The following is a 16,702-nucleotide window of genomic DNA, read 5'->3' on the forward strand; positions in this document are numbered from 1 at the left end:
GCTGTAGAGTAGATGTATGACAATTTACCTAATTTCTTTCTTAAGCTGGAATCTTCTCGACAAAGGTCAACTTATCATAAAATATCCTGATTAGTATTATCAGTACTTACCATTGTTCCACATAAATCTTGCTGACCCATCTTGACCTGATTTCCACAAACAATTGCGTGATGTCTTTATTAAGTGAGGAGCATCTGCAAAGAAGTAAATGTATCGTTCGGGTGCATATACATTGATGGTACGATAAACGACTTCACTACACTTGACATCATCTTGATCCTAAAATAATAAAAGTTTGGGTTTAAAAAAGTTTTGCTAGTGCATAAAATGTGTGGTAAATTTCAATTTGTGATTTTTCAGAATAATCTACATGTCTAATAGTACCAAGTAAACTAAAATAGAGGACTAGTTTTCAAAATGAGTTTTTAAAGCTGTTTCTCTGCAACTTACCCTGTTCATTTTAGCAAATCGACGATTGGTTGAAGCTCCATCAGCAACTGTTGCAATTACTTTAAGCTGACATGATATTTCGAGTATGCTTACACACTTCCAAAACAAAGAATAGATTTGGGCAGATGAAGCAGTATCGGTTGCAAAGGTTGCAAAGCTAAACGAGAGTGGATTCATGACACTCTTCACAAGGAACACCATGACATGGGTTGCAAGTTTTGTTTCATTGGATATAGTGCTTTCGTTGATAGCAGTGTCTCCAAGGTCGAGAAAACCAATAAGCTTTCCAGTGCTGCGATCCCAAACCAGATCTTCTTGAACCTTCATCTCATCAATAACCACAGATACAAATTTTTCGCGTTCTGAAAATTTTTTGGTTCTCTCAGTTAAGTCAGCAACAATTTTAGGATCAAATCCTTGTTGAGGTTTGATATGATTCCGGTAGTTACGAAGTGTTCTTTGGGAAGGGAGAACCAAGATCCCTGAGCCATCTTTACTATTTAACCTTAGTTGGTCATATGCAGCAGATGATTTGGCTGAGATTGATAGGCAAAATTTGATGATATCTGGGTGGTATCTCAACTGATGATTCTTGTCGGTACGTAGATACTTTTGCTGTTCAGTCCAAAAGAGGCGCATGAAGGGGGGCACCTTGTCCTCAGGAATTCCTACATATAAGTAAACAATAATTCAAAATTATTGATCAAATACTTTTTAGTTTCACCATCAAAAGTTATATCTTGACTCAAGCCTTAACAAAATATATAACTCATTATTAAGTTCTTTTGTTAAAAAGAAAAAAGTCAAAAAATAAGAAAATAGCTTTTAACAAACCACTCGATGAAGTTGATACAATTATTAGGATTATTGCATGAGACTAACCTTCAAAGATATCAACCAGGTCGTCACTCAAATCTTTCTGGACTGGAACAGATCTAGAACATATCGAAGCTTTTAGTTGAGCAGTCAGCTTTTCATTTTGCGAAATCAATGATTGGATAACCTCCCTATTTTGTTTCACTGTTAAAGCTAGTCTCTCAGCTGAGGTGACTGAAAGGGGAGCTCTTGGTGCTGCAGGAGTGGATGCAATTTTTCGTTTCTTAGCTTCCTGCGATCTTGTGACTACACTAAGACTTTGACAATGTTGACATGGACCATCGGTATGAGTCAAAATAGAGCATTTGCTTGCACGAATGAACTTCATCTCACTGACAGGCTGACAGGCTTGTGAAGATGATAAATGATCAAAGATAAAATTACGTGGAATGATATGATGTTGCAGATGATATGCTTTCTCAGGTTCCACCAAATTAACACCTGAAAATTTAAAAAAAATAATTTTTTTCAATATTTTTGACAAAAATTTTGATTTTATATTCGTAAGACAAGATCTAGGTGTTAAAGAAACCTATACCATTCTGATTGACAATTACTTTGAGTCACTGTATAAGATATCACATACTGGATAGGGTCAAGATTAATAATATGTCATTAGATAGATCCTAGAAATAATCTGATAATAGCATATAAAGGCATGACTTATACCTTGACAAACTTTATATCCTTCAAGCTGTCCCAAAAAGTTGGTGAGAGTCATCTTGCGGAATGAATTCTCTGGTAGAGAAGACAAAGGAAGCATCCATCCAAAATATCGCACAACAATGTTCAAGCTGGAGTTAGTAAAAATTTCGAATTCTGGCAGAACAAACTCTTGATTTTTCTTCACAACAGCTACATAGTTGACATAAATGATGAGTGACCATGAAGGAGGGAGGCTCAACTTTTCTACCCGTTTTACAAAGTTATCGTAATCTTTGTATGCTGGTGGTGTCGGTATTGACAATGCTGCTTTCTGCTGTTGGGCTTGTACCGTGATTCGTTTATTGATTGATGATGTTGATCGTTCAGGTTTTGGAGCCGTTTGTATTGACTTCTGAGGGGCATGCAATGTAGGGATTGCACCCTCTTTCAGTGCTTTCCGAGATACATCTAAAGGAAATAATAACATTTATAATCATATTTTACCTAATTTTTATTAGCCACAGCATCTACTTACTGTAAGATTAATATGGACTTTTGTTTACTAAATATCAGTCTGTCAGCCTTTAATAATTTAGTAATACCTTTAAAGAAAAAGGAGATAAAAATAGATAAAAAGTGCACAAAATTATCAGAGGGATGTGATTCTTTTTCCTTCATTAGACTAAATCTGTATAAAAATTTTAGAGCCTTTAGGAGTATGAGTAAGAGTATGTGAAATACTTACAATGCCACATTGAATCCTCTGTGAAATGCCTTGCACAAATACGAACTCTGTCGTTGTCAATTTGAGCTTGGAACTTTTTGTCTACCACTCTATCCTTTGTGATAAAATTCAAAACTGCTGCCCTCCATTGCTTTGTTTTAAGATCACCTTGGTCTTGAGGCAACTTAAAAATAGATATTCCAGTACTTCTGGAGGTTCTGCACCCAACTACAGAACAGTAGTCTCCAGGCATTACCAAAATTTAGAAAAAAACAACAAAATAATTCAGCACATAATCAGAATAAGGCACAGAATCATTGCAAAATTTCCGCCATCTTGTTTGTTTATGACTGTTCGGGAGATTGGACCCGAGCAACATCAAATTCAATAACATCGGGGCCGGAGAACAATAGCGCTATTGTTCGCTTCCTAACTATGGAATTCTCTTATAACTATGATGGAACTCCTTTCCTCTGCTTTTCTTTTCCATGCATATCGAAACAAAAACATAGAAAAAGACTCAGTGCTTTCAATCTGATTAATCCAAGGGTGGTTTCTTCTCTATCGAAATAATACTGTACACCATCTGCATTTTCAATTATCAATCTAGAAACTTTCAAATACATCTCTGAAAAATCTGCAACACCCCTCACTGCGAACTGCGAAACAAAGCTTCTGGGATCGAAAAATGCTTCTCTATTTTGTCAAAAGATGCAAACACTAAAATCGAATATTTTCGTTCGAATCTATAACGTTCGAATTAGATTTTCGAATAAAAACATTCGAAACTACAAGGCGGAAGTAAAAGGGCGCTATCAGTAAAGCATAAAAAGCTGATAATACGCAGGGAACGACGTTGGTTAAAGGGGCTGCTCCGCTCTCTCAGCGAGAGGTTCGAAAAATTGACTCTTCGTGTCGTCCGTGGGACTCTCTTTTGAAAAAAAGCGACCTGAATGGGACTGAAATGTGTTTTTGCGGCATTTACCTGGGACTCGTGAAGGTGAAAAAAGGTACCCCCGCTCCCCCTGGGCCGGTGCAATATACTCGATTTTCGGGACTTTTTTAGATTTTTAGAATTTTCGTATTTTGGAATTTCTTTTTACATTCCCTTTGGCCAATGTGTTTTTCAGATATTTTGGACTTTATAGATCCTGAGGCTGTTGTAAAATTTTCGGCTGGGGATAAAAAAACAGGTAAATAAAAGTTTTTTCAACTAGGAAAAATGTCGTCGCCTTAATTCTTATAATTTTCGTCACTTTCCCCCGACATATTTACCCAGAAAAGGCACTCTAGTTTTGTCTAACAGATTTCCCGGAAAAAGAATATCCAATTAAAAAGCTGTTGTTTTCACCTTTCACTAGTGCTTCTCAAGACTCTACACTCTAAATATTTGTGAGGTTAACTAGCATAGCAAATCGGCATCATCACGAAAACGGCCGAAAAATGTAACAGGCTAGTGAGTTTCAACCAATAAAATAGCGTATTTTCACTAGCCTTAGATATTTCGCCGATCGTCGTGATTATCCTGGATTACCTCAATATTATTTGCAACGCAAACAGAGTGGAGGAACGTACTTAAGCGTTCTGGAGCGCGCGTAACCCCTTTTTCTAAACATTGTTGTAAAATGTTCGGCCGGGGATAAAAAACCAGGTAAATAAAGTTTTTTTCAACTGGGAAAAATGTCGTCGCCCTAATTCTTATAATTTTCGTCACTTTTCCCCCGACATATTTACCCAGAAAAGGCACTCTAGTTTTGCCTAACAGATTTCCCGCAAAAAAGAATATCCAATTAAAAAGCTGTTGTTTACCTTTCACTAGTGCTTCTCAAGACTCTACACTCGATAAAATAACGTATTTTCACTAGCCTTAAATTTTTCGCCGATCGTCGTGATTATCCTGGCCTACCTCAGTATTATTTGCAACGCAAACAGAGTGGAGGAACGTACTTAAGCGTTCTGGAGCGCGCGTAACCCCTTTTTCTAAACATTGATTTTCAGCACAAAGTAATAAAAATGAGTAAAGTAGACATAGTGGAAAATATTTCAGTCGAAGATTTCGAAACAAAATACTTGAATGCGGAGAAACCTGTACTTATCAAGAACTACACGAAAGAATGGAAAGCTTTGAATTGGACTTTAGAATCGATGAAAGAGAAAGCTGGCCATAATGAAGTTTTCGTGCGCCGTAACACCGCTCAAGAATCGTATAAAATCGGACAAAAATACAACATCCAATCGATGAAATTTGCCAATTATATCGATAATTTAATGAAAGGGAACGAGGCATCGAGGACTTCATATTTAGCCGTTCAAAACATTGGGAGAGCGCTACCAGAACTCAGTAAGGACATCGAAGTCCCAACGTACGTTAAGAAGCTTCACGGAGGTCCTTTCCTTTGGTTAGTGCGTAAGGGACATTACGAATTTTGCCATTTCGATCCGGATGATAATTTTCTGATCGTTTTATCAGGCGAAAAACGAGTGAGGTTATACCCTGCAAAAGAGTTGATAAACATGTATCCCAATGAGCTTGGATCTAAAGGAAGAACGATTCAGTCCCGAGTCGATTGTGATTCACCAGATTTTAAAACACATCCGAAGTTCAATGGTGTCGAATGTTACGAAGTGAGTATTTTGTTTGAATTATTCGTCGTCACTTTTTCGAATTGTTTATGAATACTCGCTGCTTGCACCCAGACACCGCCTCTTACATCTGTTTGACATTTTTGAACTCTTTGAACTCACCGATTGAATATTTGCTTATGAATAAATGTAATACTTCTAACTATAAATATCTAATATCCAAAAATAATCCTGTCGTTGTAAGTCATTGGTGATTGCTTATAGCTCGAGATATAGCGCTTGGGCCCCTTGGTAATGATCAATTCTTTCAATTTCAGTGTACGGTGCGAAGCGGAGAGATGTTGTTCTTCCCTGCTTTTTGGTGGCATCAAGTGACGTCAGTAGAGCAAACCATCTCCGTCAACATGTTCTTCGGCAATGATGGTGAAAATGCTTACGTCAGCAAAATTATGTCCACCAAACAAATGGGGTGTTTTGAATACTGGTTGCTTAACATTGTTCAACAGAATCTTGATAAACAACAGTTTCAGAAAGTGTTGCAATACTTGGATGGAAGTCTTAAGTATTTCTTGCTCAAACAATGGCACGAGGTTCCAACGGATGAACAAATCGAAAAACTTGTCGCTCTCATTTTGAATTATTGTGGACTTGATAAAATGCCTGAAAAAGATGTTCGACTGAATCATCCTCCTCCTTTGAAAATTCGAGGTCTCTTGTGGAGGTCTTAATGCAACACCAATCTCCTTCCCTTTCTTTTTTAGTTTACACTATTCGCCTGAAAAATAAACTCGTGCAAATTGTGAAAATAGCATTTACCTGCTTTCCAAGATGTCTTACTCTATGCGTACAAACTTTCGCGAGCAGAAACTTTAGCGATTTTTGCGAATTTTGGCCTTTTTCGCGAAAGTTTATGCTCGCGAAAAATTGTCAAAATAAATCTCAATAAAAATTGGAAATCTATAAAGCATCGAAATCGTAATAAATATCAAATTTTCGGCGTTTTTTAAAATTCTCATTTTAAGCCTACGATTTTCGAAGGTTCATGCTCGCGAAAAACATTTCTTCCTCAAATTCGCGAAAGTAAATGTCGTAAATTTCACAATTTTTCGACCTCGCGAAAGTCTGTACGCCTGAAGTATCTTGTTTGACGTTCCCTTACCGCATCATTTTGATATCAAGTTTTGTTATTCATTACATGATTATTTTTGTAAAATCTTTTAAAGTGAAAGAATTCACCCCCAATTTATTGGATGTAATGTACTTCAACCGCATTCAATTAGCAAGAAGTGTGCACCCTATATAACCTTCGATTCGAAATAAGCTTCTCTCCATGGTGATTTACGGCGTGATTAGAGAGGTTTCTTCGCGTAGTTTTCTTTGAATTTATTTAATTTTAAGCGAGTGAAATTCATCCCATCTTTGAGGATTTTCTTTCGTCTTAATTCTGCGGTTTCATTTTTCCCGTTTATCGTATAGTGGGAAATAGCGGGTCGTGTTACAAAAATACAGGCTGTTTGTAGGAAAAAAATAAGATCTAGCTGAAACTTTCTCCAGACCTTCTCTATAGGATGCTTTTACCTCAGGAAAAAATCCCCTAAAATCCCACTGGTGGAACATCCTTTTTTTGGGACATTTCTTTTTTTCCCAGGCAAAATCCTAAGGGCGAAATTTTTTGAAAATTTCAAACTCATTTTTAGACATTATCAAGTATACCATTCGAAAGCTCTCGAAAAACTATATAGAAGACTTTTAAACGGGTATAGCCGATTTCATTACCTAACTCAAGATAATTCACGCATAAGATGCTATATATGGTCAATTTTAGACCAAAATGTGGCGAAAAGTGGAACTTGCGCATGAAATATCTCGAGTTAGGTAAGGAAATCGGCTATGACCGTTTAAAAGTCTTCTATATAGTTTTTCGAGAGCTTTCGAATGGTATACTTGATAATGTCTGAAAATGAGTTTGACATTTTCAAAAAAATTTGCCCTTAGGATTTTGCCTGGGGAAAAAAGAAATGTCCCGAAAAAAGGATGTTCCGCCAGTGGGATTTTAGGGGATTTTTTCCTGAGGCATAACCATCCTATAGAGAAGGTCTGGAGAAAGTTTCAGCTGAATCTTATTTTTTTCCCTTAAATTATGCTAGACAACCCCACTAAAAGGATTCGCCAAGTTCACTTTTAAAGAAGCAATCGGCTACAAAGTGGGCTGTTAAAAATGCTCGCTTTGTCACTTATGATTATGTTTTCGATTTCAGCTAAAAAGAATAAAAACAGCGATTGATGGATTAAAGGAATGCAATCATACAGTGAGCACTGGCGGATTTAAGACAATAGATCAAGTACGTCGGAAACATGCGAAGGAGTGCGACGCTCGTTTATTGACAATGAAATTACAATCACAAATCTCTTCCTCTGATAAGTTTGACATGGTCTAAAGCCGCCTATGGTGGGGAGTGATTTCAATGACGCCATTTTGAAAAGTAAGTTTTCTATTTTCTTTTTTACGCTTTGGAATTCCAATTAAGTTTTGAACACTGAACTAAGTCGATAGGTGTACAAGGAGCCACAGGAGCATCTGAAAACCAAACTGGCGAAATCCCAAGGGGTCAAATTTTCCATTTCGGAATAGGGCTCGTTAGTGAACGTGCTAACAGGGTTCCAGTCTAACTCTTTCATATGTCTATGTTTTCAGAAGCTCCTGTGGCCCCAGTTTTGCTTATGCCTTCAATTATATCTCTTGGTATTCTTAAATTTTCATCATAGGCTATTTTCCCATTTCTGAAAAGGGCTTGGCTCCTTAAACATTGTGTCCAATGTTCAAAAGCCTCATACTGTGTACTATCTTTAAGATATCCATTTCAAGCAATTCCCTTTGATTCCATATATGCTTGGGCTTGAGACCTATAGTTTATAGTGGTTGACCTTATCAAAAGTTTTTGAAAAGTCTAACAAAATTGAGTCAATTAATTTACTACAATACAATCTTACATATGGATACTTCAATTCGGCATACAGGCTTAATTTTCTAAACTTTTTGTCGATAATGTTATAATTGAATTTTTTCTTTGCGTTTTTTTATCCTCAAATAAATGCAATATACCTCAAATAAGTTCCGTCTTTAAATTTTCAAGATTTTAGTTCCGAAGCTCTTTATAGGGATCACTCAATTCAAAAGTTGAAATATATACACCCCCTTCTCACAGACCCGGTAGGATTTTTCTAGCCAGTGCGGAAAAAAAATAACATACTGAATCTCAATTCTTATATTTTTCATGGCTGGGGATTTCAATTCTTTTGTTTTCAAGTCAGAAAATTCAGTGGGGATGGAAAAAATTGTAAATATTTTGCAGTGGGGATTGGTTTATTTGATTATTTTAATTGGAGACAAAAATCGGAGGAAAATTTTCTACCAGGGACGATATTTTGGCCAATTTTTCCAGTGGAAAGGGGTCCCAGTGGGTGAGAAGGGGGTGTATATATGGGCTCAAGCAAGGGCTCAGGCAAAGGCTGACGTCTATCTATGGAAAGCATGTCAAACTATGGAAAGCAAGTCTTTGCAACTCTAATAGGTTCTCTCGTTTTAAGTTTTTAGTTCAGGTACGGAGCTCTTCAGAGGATAGCGCTTAGAATGGGTGGTCAAAAACACGGTTTGAAAAAAGTAACTTCGATTCGTCAAAAGATGATTAAAATTGGAGAAAAAAAAACACTTTGTCACTTTAACAAAGATATGTGAATAATTGGGCTATTAAGATAATTTCTTCGAGTTTTAAAAATGCCTACGGTGGCTATCTTCTAGCTCATTCTAAATTAATATCTTCTTAGAGTTTTTAATTGTTTTTAAAAGAACCTCTAATAGGCAGATTTGAAGAAAAAAAATGTGTGTAAGCAAAAGTAATAGGGTTTTTCCAGATATTTTTCGGCTTCATGATGACATAAGCAAAAATCGCTAAAAATTTAATTTTTGTAATTAGGCGAGCCAAATTTTCAAAATTTTGGTAGTTTTTCCAAGGTTTTGAGAATTTTATGTCCATTGTCATTTTATCCATGAATTCGAGCTTATTGTGTCTTTTTATTTTTCTATTTCGCATTTTTGTCAAGATGCAGTAGTTTTTGCTGCCTTTTTAGGAGATTCTATACTTAAAATTCTACTTTTATTTTTATTTTTTCGCCGACCGACCGACCCTCTTTTTGGGTTAACTTGGCTCGTAAAACAACAAATTAAATGGGCCTCGCCTTATCTTATCTTAAAGAGAAAAAGGCTAACGTCAACTGGCTACGGGGCCATATGTATTTTTCCAGGCAAAAATCTAGCTTTATGGTATAAAACAAAAGTAAAAAGAGTTCCATTCCCTGCGTCGGGCTTACCCCGATGTAGAGTTCTCAAATTACGTTAAAAATAAACCATAAGTTATTTATTAACTTGAGCTAACCAACTTTATGCTAACCCGCTTTTAGTTGCTTTGTCACTATTGAAATTCCTCTCCGTAGGACTTGTTAGAACGCTTCCATCTATCTTACAATTTGTTCATTACAATTGCCGAAACAATGCGATGTACCTTTGCTTTAGAAATAACTTATGAAACATTGCATCACATTTTTTGCATTCCTCTCATACACGCTATATCGAAAACAATAGAGGTCTTAATACTAATCGTGTAATAAGAGAAAAAAAGTACTTTTGTTCCTTGACAACCGTTCAATGTTGACTAAGAAACAACATGACGTAATGGATTGCTCTTAGCAGTATGACGTCATGTTATGATAACACCAGAATAATACGGACAAATTTGAGTTTTAAGTTACAAAATGATGGTTTTTTTAAATATTCAATATATGATGTTGATAATACTTTACAATAATTAAATACATTATTTTTCATTTTTGAATATAAAATTTGATAATTACAAAGAGACTAATATAAGTGGACTATTCAGTTGACGTCTGCAAATAATTTGGACAGAGGGAAATTCCGAAATCACTGTAAAAGTTGATGACTAATGAATGAATTATGCTTTGCAATGATTGTACTAAAAATATATGACGTTTTCCACTGAGTAGCGGTTGAAAGGACCGGCCTTGAAACACTTACAAGTAATTCTACTGAAAATAAATATGTTTAAGGATAAGATAATACTTTTCTAATAAAATCAAATTAAAAACGAACTGAATCTCATCAAAACTCGACTCAATTCGATAAAATGTCGGTTCAAAATGATCATGCTCCGCAAATTTTGGAGACTGAAAACGGACGAGGCTGCTCCATTATTTTATGATTGAGATAGTCAAGCTCGTGAAATTGATAAAAAAAATTAAGATAAAATTGGCTTTCTAATTAGATTTTTACATAAAATAATTTAATAAAGTACATTTTTCGATTTTTCTCAAGTCCTCCTTTGGAATAAAATCAATACGATTTCGGTTACGAAGCAACAGAGCATTGTGATGTTCACGAGCACGGGCGGCTGCCAAATGCGCATAGTACGTTGGTGCTGGGTAACTAACGCTTCGTTCACAGCGAGAGCAAAGATGACATAGATTGTAGGTCAGACTTTGAAGTTCGTCATTGGAGAAGTTGCTATCGTCCCAAAGCAAATGGTAGTGCGTTGGTTTGGTGGTACCCTGAAAAAGATAACATTGAACATCCATACAACAAACCATTCATTCATAAAAAAAGAAAAAGAAAATGTCTATCTGTGAAAAGCTTCCTCAGCTTTTGGCAACTGAAAGACTTTTGAGTGACAAGAAAACCTTGGGCAAGTCAATAGATGAATAGAGTACACAGTGCTCACTAACTATAAAATTAACAAAGAATGACTTACCTGGATTCCCTCATGGGATGCCAAGAAAAAGTCAGTTTCGGTGGGATGAGTGATCATAGTATCGATGACTGTTCCAGGAGGTACGTTCCTCGCTTTGCCGAAACCATCTTTTGGATCTGAAGGGAACAATCGTGTGTTGTGACGTTTCTGTGCGACAAAGAAAGTGACTTCAGGTTTGTAGTCAGGATGAAGACTGAGGCATGCTTTTCGAATAGCTGTCAATTCGTGATTCAATACTGAAATGAACTGTCCTTCACTGACACCGTCTCGATAATAGATGATCTTCAACGGTTTGACGCGCGTCTTCTCGTGGAATCGTTGAAGGAGACTTTTGACCATCTCCTCTGTCTTTTCGATCTCCTCCATTACCTTGCCTTGTTTTTGAACGCGAACTTCACAGAAATATTCCGATGCTTCGGGGTTGCACGATCCCACCATAGCTGCAATGGAAGGCTTCTTGAACTCGCTGGGCGCTGAATGAGTGACGTCAGCACCTAGGATAATGATTGGTTTCTTCATCACTGGAGGTCGAACGAACAAACCGTGATTGGTACCACCTGTTTTTGCGTTCAACTTCAAACACAAGTTGTGGATGGTTTGACCGCTGGGTCCTTGTCTTGGCTTACCGAGGACGTTTTTCTTGAGGACGAATTGCGTTGGAACATTCATTACTGCGTCACCGATGTATTTGATGCATGGATAGATGTTTCCTTTGAAGGGGGCAATGACGAGGACAAGCTGGGGTTTTCCGTTGCACTGTTGTTGAATATGCATGCAAAGCCGTTTGAAGCTTTTCTCGACATCTTCGAGGTTGTTAACGTCAGCTTTATCGTAGATCGGATAGTCGATGTGATGACCTCGTTGTCCTGCTTCAATAGCCACAGCATCCACGAAAGCTTGCTTTTGTTGCGGTGGAAGTCCGGCAAGATCTAAAACTCCCCATCTGCCGAGGGATACGGTTTCTAGAAATTTCAAGGGATCGACTCGATCTTGGCTGGTCATATTCCATTTACCACCCGTGTGTCGACACTCGCTGACTTTGCTACCTTTCTTGTACTTGATGGAGGGAGCATCCAAGACTCGTCCACGCATTTCCGCCATTTTGTCGTTGATCTCTAAACCGAAGGCTTTAGCGTATGGGTCATCTTTAAAAGAGTTTTTCAGTTCTCTCAAGTTTCTTTGGATACGTTGTTTTCTGATGTTGGGTTGCAGAGCTGTTTGTTTTATCATTTCGGCAGTTTCGTCCTCGGATAACTTTTTGGTGGTTGGAGCTAGTTGTTTCTTGATCTCCAAAAACTCGATTGGAAGGTAAATTGTTCCCTTGGGAGGACCAACATGAGCGCATGGTAACGAAGGATATTTTAAGTTGCATTTGTATTGATTTTTGAAGTACTGTTGAATTGTGGTCTTTCGCTTTCCTCCATCTGGCGAATCCATATCCAGAGATAAACGTTCTGCACTGTCGACGAGTTTGTTCACACGATATTCCCTTTTCTGTCCATCCGGTCTGGTAAAGCGAACTTTTAACTGTTTGATTTCACGATCTAATTTCGTTTTATCTTTCGGGTGAAGATTAGACAGACATCTGGGATCTTTGCTGCTGAGGACTGACATTAAAAACTGGATGACAGGCTGCTGGTTATATGCAGGTCGGTTGGCGACGGCAATGTTGAGAAATGGTTTCCATCCGATTCGAGCAGATTGAAAGGTGCCAACCCAAATCGATTTACCATGACCGATCTCCAGGATGGATCCGTTTCCTGTACATGGGTTGAAGTGTGTTCGTCCAACACATTCGTAATGTAACAAAGGTGTCATTCCAAGAATGATATTCAAAACTTGCAACGAATCATGAATAGCAGCTCCTTTCCTTCCTGATTGGAGGTATTGACTCACCATATAGTTCACTGGCAAACTATTGCCAACCCTTTTGAGTCTGACACCAACTTCAATAAAGCGGGGTGAATCTTTACCATCGTTTATTTTCACAGTTCCTTCAAAGAGTCCCTGGAACAATTCTCTATTCGAATACAGATTTTTCAGTCCGTCAAAAACAATAGAATTTGGATTACCAAGAGTACTCTGATATTGTTCTTTAACTTTTTCAATGACTTTGATCAATAGAGATTTATGTGATTTTTTCACCTCTGCCTTGTTTGGAAGGATAAATGTCACGTCATAATGGTAAATGTCGCCATTTGGAATCTTGATATCCAAAGGAAAGTGATTGGCTTGTATTTGAATAGGCTTTCCAAGTTTCCCACACTTTTGTTGCTTCTCGGCTGAACTTTTTGTACAGGGTGGCTCGAACTGTCGTTTCATTTCCTCAGTAGTGCATTCAAAATGAATCATCTCATTGTTTTTGGTGGGTGATGCAAACATGGGCGGTCCTTTTCCATTACATGACGGAGGTGTCAATGTGTATGGCTCGATTTGGTCGGGGCGTATTTTACGGCCTCCTTTCACCATGGTTGATATCTAAAGAAAGAAAAATTGACAATGATTTAAAATGCTAATTAAGCTTTTAGAGCCTGTTCAATTGAAGATATTTTTCTGGGAAACTCAGAGGTTAGTTTATTAAGGCACAACTCAAACATAAATTACTCACAGATTTCCTCAGTTGTTCGTTTCTAACAGCTCATGTTTTGTCAATATCAAGATTTATTTATCTTTCCATTACAATTTTATGTTCCCTACTTCAATTTTCAATCTAGTTAGACTTTGTTAGTGTTAGTAATTCCAATTGTATGACTTTAATGGCAATTTAGGAAAATAGGTAATATATAATAATGATTGGCCGAAAAAGTTATACCATTACTAACACCAACAAAATCAAATTAGATTGAGAATTGAATTAGCCCTAGAATGAATTTTCAAGACATTTACTTTTGAAACAAAAGGCTAAAATTTGTAAAAAATTTAAAAGTTCATGCTTGCTTAATGTATCCTTAAATTGATTGGTCCTCCTGAATATTTTCAATGTGAAGTTCAAGCACAGAAGCATTTTCATTTTATTTGAATAAAATTTAAAAACATATATTTTAGACGTTTCAGTGTCTTTCGATCACCATCATTAGTAAAAATTGAAATTAAATTCTCTAAATGTTCACAAACTGTTTAAAAAAAAATTATCTCTTTTTATGCACTAAATTTGTTTTTGAACTACTGTAATGTATTCTGCTCGCCTAATCAGGCCTAATGTACCTTAAGGGAAGAAGTTTTTGTGGAACAATTTTTGCGGAATTTAATTTAAATCCGCAAAATTAAATTCTGCATACCTGCTAAAAGTGCTACTTTTAGGGCAAAAAGGCCATATTATACATGAAATATTCTCTCACCCGCAATTTATGTTGAAGTATTTGAATTATTAAACATGACTTTAGAGCAACTTAAGGCACTTCCAAATTTTTTATCACATTTTCCACTGGTCATATCATGTCAATTCATACATTTTGGAAGAAAGTGTATTGGGGTGTAGATCACTGGAATAACGTCAGCAGTTTTTGGTTTTTACGTAATATCTTTTTTTGGGTGAAAAATTTAATTATGGCACAGCCATTTCAGTGATCTACACTCCAATATGCTTCTTTCAATGAACGAAGTGATATGATTCGACAAGTAGAAATGGTAATAAGAAATTAAGGTAAATTTGAAAAATTTGGACATGCCTTACAGTAAATTGACAGAGGACTTCATGATTAGGAAAAAATTTGATTCAACCAAATGTTAATTGAAAAATTTAAGTCAGGTTAAGTTCACTGGATTTTGATATAGCTCAATCAAATATAGTTTTTTCAGTTTCAATCATGACTTGATAGACCTTTAAGGGAATCCAGTCTGGAAACAGATAAAAAAAATCACTCCATTAAGAATTAGTGAATAAGCCTTTCTTCTTTTTTAGAGAAAAATAACAAGAAGGAGAATACAAAATAGAACACAAAATTTCAAAAAGTATATGGTTCACGGGTTAATGCTGTAAAACCCATCAATAAGTCAGCATCACCAGGGTTGCGATCAACCTGCGCTTTCCTGAAGCGAAAAGTTCTTGTTCTGATCTTGAGATGTGAATAATAATGATGGCAAACAACAACAGAAACGAAGATGAAGCAAGTGTTGAAGCTTTTCCTGGCATTGCAAATCTAATTGGCAAGAAAGGATTGAAATTTGGCCACATAAATGTGAATGGACTCGTCAACAAGTTGGGTCAAACTAAACAATTACTATTGGAATCAAACCTTGGCATCTTGGCTGTCACTGAAACACACTTATCGAAAAAGATTGAGGACAGTAAGATAAAGATCGATGGCTATGAACCGATAAGACAAGACCGAAAAGGAAAGAAAAACAGCTGGGGAGGTACCCTCATTTATCATAAAAAGCATATTAAACATTTATGAATTAGACTATGATAAACATATGAAAGCCATTGAGTCAGTCAGTCATTAACGAGGATTAAGAAGCTTTTTCCTACAAAAAAAGTGAAGTCGCTGCATTGAAGTGAGAAATTCGAACGAAAAAAGATTTTCGAATGTTTTGAAAACGTTCAAAAAGTGACGTCAAGATTAATATTTTTGAAAACACAGGCAAAATGTCTACGATTAGTTAATCTGACTTTCGAACAACGGAAGTTAATCGCCAGGATTAACTAATCGAAATATAATCGCGATTAGCGCTAATCGAGATTTAATCTAATCGACTTTTGAACAACCGGGCCCAGCTGTTTAAAAGACAAATCAATTGAATCAATCAGACGAGAAAAAAAATATTATGTTGTAATAGTTATTCAATGGGCCATCGTACTTGCCTTAAACGGCTGGTGAAATGTGACTGGCTGGATGGGGTCAATAACTTTTGCAATTATGATCAGGAATCAAGTTCAATATTTTTTGATTGATAAACCCTGGTTTGATGTATACAAAAACCTTTGAAGATGAAACCCAAAACCTCTGAAGATGAAAGACAAATTCACAAAAAAATAACAGAGAAAAATAGGAGAAAAAAATATACGTACAGTTTTTACTTTCTATCTTTTAGAATGATTATAATTTTGTTGTGCTATCTCAATACTTTGTTTTCAAAGAGAGAAAGCAAATCAAAACATATACGAAAATACATATACGTTACAGAAGTAGAATGGAAAACATACCTGTTACTTTAATTTTTACAATTTTTTCTTGTTTGAACTTCAAAACTTCTCAGTGACTTGCTGTTCTCTCAGATTTTTTTTTGTTTTGATCTTTTTCTCGGAACTTTCAAGAAGTTCGTTAGCAATGATGTCACCGAACTAGTGTTTGATTGGCCAAACCAGATAATATTACATCACCATAAAAAGATCTTGTTCACGCGGCTCGCTTACTGTGATAGAAAGGAGAAGATATAAAGTACTATGTACAGCCGGGTTCAGCTGTATCATATTAACTTAAGACCTTCCCACAATAGTGATCTCGTAAACTATACCTTGTAGTGTTATTGTACAGTTGGACGCGACTGACCCTTAAGAATTCCTCAGGGTTTAGAAAGGTCAGTGAGAACAACCAACTATCCACCATCCACATCAAATTGCTCAGTTTTTTATGGTTTACTGGTTTTACCTACACAGGCT

At 36.4% G+C, this 16,702-nt stretch overlaps 2 protein-coding genes across 3 annotated transcripts; one reads left to right on the top strand and one right to left on the bottom strand.

Moving 5' to 3' along the window:
- Positions 1–4,688: 4,688 nt before the first annotated feature.
- On the top strand, positions 4,689–6,239 carry LOC136816931 (lysine-specific demethylase 8-like). The gene is made up of 2 exons (XM_067073270.1): positions 4,689–5,320; positions 5,596–6,239. The coding sequence occupies exons 1-2, from the start codon at positions 4,709–4,711 to the stop codon at positions 6,004–6,006; spliced, it is 1,023 nt and encodes a 340-aa protein (XP_066929371.1). The 5' UTR covers positions 4,689–4,708; the 3' UTR covers positions 6,007–6,239.
- A 3,834-nt stretch (positions 6,240–10,073) lies between these two features.
- LOC136816932 (protein argonaute-2-like) lies at positions 10,074–16,355 on the bottom strand. 2 transcript variants are annotated; one of them, XM_067073271.1, is made up of 3 exons: positions 16,247–16,355; positions 11,101–13,578; positions 10,074–10,900 (listed from the first exon to the last, which is right to left on the bottom strand). In XM_067073271.1, the coding sequence occupies exons 2-3, from the start codon at positions 13,567–13,569 to the stop codon at positions 10,622–10,624; spliced, it is 2,748 nt and encodes a 915-aa protein (XP_066929372.1). In that variant the 5' UTR covers positions 13,570–13,578; positions 16,247–16,355; the 3' UTR covers positions 10,074–10,621. The 2 variants fall into 2 exon arrangements, with proteins under 2 accessions (XP_066929372.1, XP_066929373.1); XM_067073272.1 differs by lacking the exon at positions 16,247–16,355 and adding an exon at positions 14,038–14,130.
- Between the last annotated feature and the right edge of the window lie 347 nt (positions 16,356–16,702).

This window comes from Clytia hemisphaerica, unplaced genomic scaffold (genome assembly GCF_902728285.1).
Source record: "Clytia hemisphaerica strain Z4C2 unplaced genomic scaffold, Clytia hemisphaerica genome assembly, whole genome shotgun sequence".
Taxonomy (NCBI): domain Eukaryota; kingdom Metazoa; phylum Cnidaria; class Hydrozoa; order Leptothecata; family Clytiidae; genus Clytia; species Clytia hemisphaerica.